Here is a 7,459-nt window from a genome sequence, read left to right on the forward strand (position 1 = left end):
AAAAAAAAAAATTAATTGTTAAATAATTTAAAATCACAATTTTATCAGAAAAAATCTCAATAAAAAGAAATAAAAAATGACAATTTCAAAATCATTTAGCCCTACTGATTGCTAGATATGGTAAATGCAAGCCTTCTGGATTTTTTTCACCTGTTTAAATGCAAAAATTGTAAAAGTAAAAAGTATGTAAAAGTAAAAAAATACGTTCGAAAAGTATGTCAACTGCACAATTTGACTTATTCTCATTCATAGCTCAAACCATGCTTGATGAATTGCAAGCTGAAGAAACAGCAATAGCGATGTGTGCCTTAGCAAGCACCACTAAATGAAGGAATTTTGCCATCCAAACACCCATATATCCACCAACCCCACCGCACACAACCCCTCTCTGATGCCCTTAATCCAGAGCGGCCCTTTAGTCAAGAAAAAAGCTGTGATTACAGGCAGCTTGGTGCAAAAAAGCCCCCAAGACAACAGCCTCTCACAGGCTTTGTGCCTTGGTAATCAACAGCTGTACATTCACACAGCGGCTGCGGAGCCCGAGAGCGGCTGAATGGACGCAAATGCGTCCACTTTGTACATCTCTGCTTTAATCAAGCCTTTTCTATTCAGCAATCTGACCTTTTGTTCAAAACAGGATTATCACCTTTTTTTATTTATTTATTTCAGTAACCCCCCGCCCCAACCACCACCATCACATCCCCAAGCCAGTTACCAAGGGCGAAGCACATGACGAACATAACTGCAATAATTTGTTAAACGCCTTGACAACCCACATTAGAATGGGGTAAATACGGGGGGTGCCACTTCGTGCCACGCTCTCATTTTGCAGAAGACTCCAGGAGTCAGAACGGATGACAAGGAAGGAGAGAAGTGGGGGGGATGACGAAAGGGGGAAGGGAGGGAGACGAGAGGAAAGCATATTTGCTTTGTCTCTAAAGGGTGGTTTTATTGGTAATGGTGGTGGGCTGAAGGTGGAGGTGGCAGTGATTTCTTTCATGATTAATGTCTCGCCGGTGTTCCGTAGGAAACTCAACAAACACCGCTGACTTCCAATCTGTAACCATGTAAGCCGCGAGTCCTCCCCCACGCAGGCAGGCTTTCTCCCTCTATCTCTGCGAACAAACAACTCTATTTGAGCTCTCCCCTCAGCTGAAAGGAATCCTTAATTACACAATATCAGCCTCTTCATTGCTCCTAGTGTGGGAGGGGATGGCTGAGCTGTGTCCACTGAAGCCGGGCCTGAGCGAGGAGGAGGGGGCCGCATTCACTACCAGCAGCTGTTTCACACATACTGACAAAAGAGCCTACATGCACTGTCCCAGCGAGGGAGGTGGCTACATTCAGGCCGCTAATTGATTTTTCTGCACGACACTGTGGGAGAATATACCCCCACAACTTTCAAGTCGGATTCATGAGTGTCCAGCATTCCAGAACTTCCCAGCTCGGCTAGAGAGTTCCAGAACCCGGCTCGCTCATCTCGACTGGATGCGGCGTGCATTGATTACGGTTGTCAATCAAAACCCTCAGCTGGGAAATTAGATACACAGAAGTATGCACTTTGGGGAAGTCGTGGCCTAATGGTTAGAGAGTCGGACTCGTAACCCAAAGGTTGCGGGTTCGAGTCTCGTACCGGCAGGGATTGTAGGTGGGGGGAGTGAATGTACAGCGCTCTCTCCCACCTTCAATACCACGACTGAGGTGCCCTTGAGCAAGGCACCGAACCCCCAACTGCTCCCCGGGCGCCGCAGCAAAAATGGCTGCCCACTGCTCCGGGTGTGTGTTCACGGTGTGTGTGTGTTCACTGCTGTGTGTGTTCACTGCTGTGTGTTTGCACTTTGGATGGGTTAAATGCAGAGCACTAATTCCAAGTATGGGTCACCATACTTGGCCACATGTCACATGTCACGTCACTTAATGTAGGCCCAATATCTGCACACTTGTCACATTGCCAGGGCCTGTATTTCTGCCACGCTGCAAAGACACTGCGAGTGCGCACAAAATTAAACCCATTTGTGACGCAGCGGGAGGGGGACGGTAGCTGTTTGGAGCAACACTCAAAGGCGAAAGCCCACATCTGAAATTCAAAAAAAGACAGGAAATAAACAAACAGCATGAGGAAGGTGAGCTCAAATTAACCCATGTTAGGTGCTCATGGAGTGGCCGGGAGGTGAAATGTGAATGTAGCAACGATTATTGCCATCAGATCATTTAAGACCAACTCATTAGGCAGGCAGCTAATTCAAGTAGAGGATAACGCCTCTTGGACAATAAACTTGATTATGTGTACCTGTAATGTTATTGTATAAAACACATTTGAAGGGAGGCACATGAACACAGATCTTCGACAAAAGCATATGCAAATTATTATTTTGTCTTTTACAGCATATAAGTTCGATGAACTTTGACCTGTCAAGTTGTTGTTTTTTTTTATGCATGATTTGCAGTGTTGTGGGAAACAGGAGAAGTTGGTTTAACATTTTGAATTAGTTATTAGATGTATGCTGGCTATTATTTGGAGTACCGGGTCTACTGACAGATTGGTATCAAAAGACTAATAATTAGGGTTGGGAATCGAAAATCGATTCCGATTCCAGAATCGGATACTTAAGGTCAGGAATCGGATACTTGATGTCAAATTAAAATTTCGATTCTGCCTGTCGATTCATATGTGCTTTTTTTCCCCTTCATCTTCACCTAGTGATCTGCCAGGACCTTGCTCGCTAATCTAAGCGTTCCAAAGTTTGGCTACATTTGCGATCAGAAGCCAAAAAAGCTAAGTATAATATCTGTGATAGCTAAACATGTTGCAAGAGAGGTGTCACCATCAACATGACAAAGCACTTAAATTTAATAGATCATTAAAGATCGCGAACACAATTCAAACACCAACGTGATTCTATTCCTAAATTACAATGATTCGTCTGTTTCATTCCTCCATCTTTGACGTGTGCGATCAATGTTGTAATCACATGGTTCGTCCGTGCAGTGTACGATCACACCAGTGTGATTTGAACATTTAAATCTGCGTTCGCGCTGCCATTGACCTAAAGAGAGCAGCTGTCATCTGTCATGAATGAAACAGCTTCAGTCTTTTCAGCCACACAGTATCATTATTTCTGTTACAAACATTCAAATCACAGAAGTACTGGGATAAAAGTTTATGGTTCAGATATAAACTGTGTGTACGATGTGTACGGTAGCGGTTAAAATAGAGTAAATCACTTTTTGAAAGTAATTTGACACTTCAAATGAAGATTTATCGATTACATTGTTACGCCAGTAGGTGGCGAAAAGAGGCTGTCAAAATGTATTTGTCTTTGAATCATACAAGAGATTCGTTCAAGAACACGGATTCATCCAGTAATGAAACAAGTACATCAGATATCATTATTTAATAGTGGTTAAAAGGATCGTAGTTGATCCGTGATCCATACGGACCAAGCCCCACGGTTCGGCGATAAGGGAGACATACAAAATGTGCAGTGTTGGGGGACGCTCAGGACCAGGGTTGAGAAACACTGTCTTAAAGGGACAGCGGCCTATAAATACTGCTGCTGTCATTAATGATCATCAAACAACAAAACAGCTGTGATAAAAATCTATATTTAATTTATACAGTGAACATTATGCAGTGTTATTTTCCATAATTATTACATTTCTGTATTTGAATACTACCAACCTTATTTTATTTGTAACATATTCTGTTGTATTTATCTATGCTTGTAATTTGTGTATTTGTTCTTATTTTTACTGGCTGTTGTCTTGTCTCTTTAATCATGTTTAAATTTTTTTAGTTAATCTAGTAGTATTTGTTGTGGTTGTGGTATCAAAGAAGTACTTCGCTTTAAGTAATAATTGGAAAGCAAGTTAAATTGCAATATTTTTCTTTTCTTGCTGATCCGAAAAATGATCCGATACGTGGGTCAAAAACTGTAATGTGATCCGAACTGTGAGATTTGTGATCCGTTAAACCACTATTATTTAATCGCATTGGAACCTAAAAGAATCGGAATCAATCAAATTTAAACAATACCCATCCCTAATAATAATAATAATAATAATAATAATAAATATTATTATTAATATTACTACTACCCATGTAAATACTACTACTACTACTACTACTACATTACATACCGTAAAGTATTATTATAATACATGTTTAGTATGTATATTTATGTATAATGTAGTATAATGCAGTTTGCAAAATAGGTATTTATTAGTTACATGTAGTGTTGTCACGGTACCAAAATTTCAGCATTCGGTACCAATACCAGTAAAAATCCACGGTTCTCTGTACCAATTTCGGTACCAAAGCAAAACACAAAAACATGCTAATTAAAAAATGTGACTATACTTTAATTTAATCCAAACTGTGTACATATTTAATTTTAAAGGGCTTTTGAAAACCTAGAGTTATTCAGCCAAGAATAACAACTAAGTTAGCAAAAAAAATAAATAAAGCCCTGCTTTATTTATAAACTGCTTTTCTGACTGATATGACACAAACAATGTTAACCATTTGTACATTCTCTAACACGCATATTTTAGATTCCCAAATCATTTAAAAGCCTCTGGTGTGTAAAAATAGTAAATATCATCATGTCCTCCTGTTTTTTTTACCCTAATAAAAGTTATAGGAGCATTAAATAGTTAATAAAGAAACTTCATTCTAATGCTCATTATATTAAATTTAAAATAAATAAATAAATTTATGCATTTAGCAGACGCTTTTATCCAAAGCGACTTACAGTGTATTCAGGCTATACATTTTTTACCAGTATGTGTGTTCCCTGGGAATTGAACCCACGACCTTTTGCGCTGCTAACGCAATGCTCTACCACTGAGCCACAGGAACACTATGGTTAGCCGCGCCTATGCTAACAATTAACTACTCTAATAACAGCGTTCATTTGAATAATGTTCATAACAGAAGCGGTGTTTCCCACAGACTTGCAGTCTATTTGTGGCAGCGTATATGCAAATTCATTCTCTGCCAGCAGGAGGCGCTTGTAAAGCATTAAAATGAAACTTAGCTGCTTGAACTCTTTCATTTGATCCGGGTGTCTCTGTCTTTAAAGTGTTTTGTTAGTTTGGTGTTTCCTCCTTTTGATGTCACCACGTCTCAGTGCTTTTATGAAGAGAGCGCATCTGTGCACCTTTCGGATAGCGCATCAAGAACCGGGTTGACTGGGTACTCGGTACCACTGGTACTTAAAAAAAAAAAAACCTGGTACCGTAACGTTTTCATTTTTTTAGTATCGACTTGGTACTGAAGTATCGGGTCTTTTGACAACACTAGTTACATGTCTACTTATTATGCAACACCTTATCCACTACACCTGCAGTGGCCAATCTGGCACACATATGTGGTGCATTACGATAAGCATTTATTCATACTCACACTGTAGTATCTCCTGATGTGGCGGCGAATGTCCAGTAGCAGTTTGTTGCTAATTTGGACAGGATGATCCATCGGGCTGCCCCGACAAGGGATATGGCAACAATTCTTCAGGCCGGGCTGTAAGGTGCTCCCCTGGAAACAAACAAATTCACTTTTAACACAGCATTTGATCACGACACAATCCCACACACACACACACACACACACACACACACACACAAAAAAAACAACATAATCAGGGCATTTATCCCGTTGACTGGCATTGCCCAAAGAAGCTTTTAAAGGCTATTAGACCTGACCTATTAGACATTCAAACATACTAAAAATATACTGTCAGTGCCCTCGGACCAAGGCTCTAGGGTATCCAGGTTGGGAAAAGAAACACACAAGAGCAAAAATGGCACTGCATTAAGCTCTCAGCTGTGTATCTGGGTGACAGCAAGTAACAAATGCCATACTGCGCAGATGATTTGCAAGCTTTGCCAGCTTTTCTACATCTAAAAGGCCCCAGACCTCCCATTGAGAAACAGTGGCAACAATTGTAGTTAAACAGTGGATAAAAACTACTGTAGCCTGATATCCCTTCAATCTAAACTCACATGGGCACTAGCAGAGCTGTTTATGGTGTTCATTATGCCTCAAATAAGCTGAAGGAGCGAGTGTGTGTGTGCGGCTAATGCGTCAGCACACTTGCTCAAGCTCACCGTCTCACACAAACACATCACTCTTGCTTTTATGGTACGGCGGTGGTGAAGCGCCATTCAATTCACTCTCCGGTAGTCGCTGCGAGCCATTAGCGTTTTTATGATCTTTACATCTCTCACTGAGTGCCACTTTAAGGGGGAACCATGTGTCTATGCAAATACCGTCTCTAGTATTATCTGTTTGCATTCCTGTTGTCCTCCTCCCTCTCTCCACGGCCGGCTCTGATAAGAGAACGATCTGCAGTGACTGTGAGTCAAGGCTGTTCTTTCAAGCCTTCCTTTCATCAGTGCACTCCCTTTAACCAGGCCTCCGCTATATTCCTGTACTCCTAATCGGTAGTATATATAACAAGCGTGTTTATTCATCAACATAACATACACGTGGTACCACATGCTTTACAGTGTACACTGCATATGGATATTTGTAAAAACACCATTAGAGCTTAGTCAGGGTAGATGCCATACTGAATTTGAAAACAAGGCTGTGAGAGATACAAGTATAGTCTGTTCATTGGCTTCAGTGTTTCCTGCGCTATTATTCACAAGTGCCACTGTTTCACAGATGAATCTGCGGCACTATGGTTAAATATTTATAAATGAGCACTAGGAGTGGAATGGTTCAAGTTACTCAAGGTTCAGTTTGTATCATGGTTTCAGAGTCACGGTTTTGGTACGGTTCGGTATGTGCTATGTTTAGAGAAAAAAAGGACTATATTGTCAAATTAAAAATAAAGAAAATAAGAACAAATGATCTAATTACAAGCAACAGAACAAATAAATACAACCGAGCAAAGATACAAATAAAATAAACAGTGCTTTTTTTTTTTTTAGGTAACAGTTTTTAGGTACAGAAATTGAATAAAGTAATCAAATGTAAAATAACATTGCATATTTGACTGCATAAATGAAAGATTAATCCTTATTTAATTTACAAAAGCTATTCAGTCAAGAGCAGTGAGTAATTTCCTTGTCTTTTGTTGTTTGATTAACATTAAGAAGTGCTGTTACTTTAAGACAATGCAAGGATCCAGTACACTGATACTGTACGTTCAACCGACTATGTCTGCTAGGATACTCACCAAGAAAGGCATGTTGACAATTTTTGTGTGAATTTGTCCTTTCAAGCATGACTTGAAAACGAACTCAATATTTGCACGCATTCCGAGACACGGGTTTGGCGCTTCAGATGAGCGCACACACAAATCTTTTCATGGCGCGCTCTTTAATATTTAAACTGGCAAGGCTTAAATGAGTTTAGTTTAAACGTGTGCTGTTCAGGGGCCCGTTCTTCATACGTCGCTTATTACATCCGAGATGAAATGTCACATCCAAGATGATATCATCGCGC

The 7,459-nt window shown here is 40.2% G+C and overlaps 1 protein-coding gene across 1 annotated transcript in view; it reads right to left on the reverse strand.

The window, feature by feature from the left end:
• The window catches only part of LOC107663691 (DNA polymerase alpha catalytic subunit-like), a 68,378-nt gene that overhangs the window by 18,717 nt on the left and 42,202 nt on the right, over nucleotides 1-7,459 (reverse strand). The window contains exon 34 of the mRNA XM_016453969.1: nucleotides 5,408-5,539. Within this exon, the coding sequence (XP_016309455.1) occupies nucleotides 5,408-5,539 (132 nt within the window). The remainder of the gene's footprint in view (nucleotides 1-5,407; nucleotides 5,540-7,459) is intronic.

Source organism: Sinocyclocheilus anshuiensis, unplaced genomic scaffold, assembly GCF_001515605.1.
Source record: "Sinocyclocheilus anshuiensis isolate Anshui unplaced genomic scaffold, SAMN03320099.WGS_v1.1 scaffold928, whole genome shotgun sequence".
Taxonomy (NCBI): Eukaryota; Metazoa; Chordata; class Actinopteri; order Cypriniformes; family Cyprinidae; genus Sinocyclocheilus; species Sinocyclocheilus anshuiensis.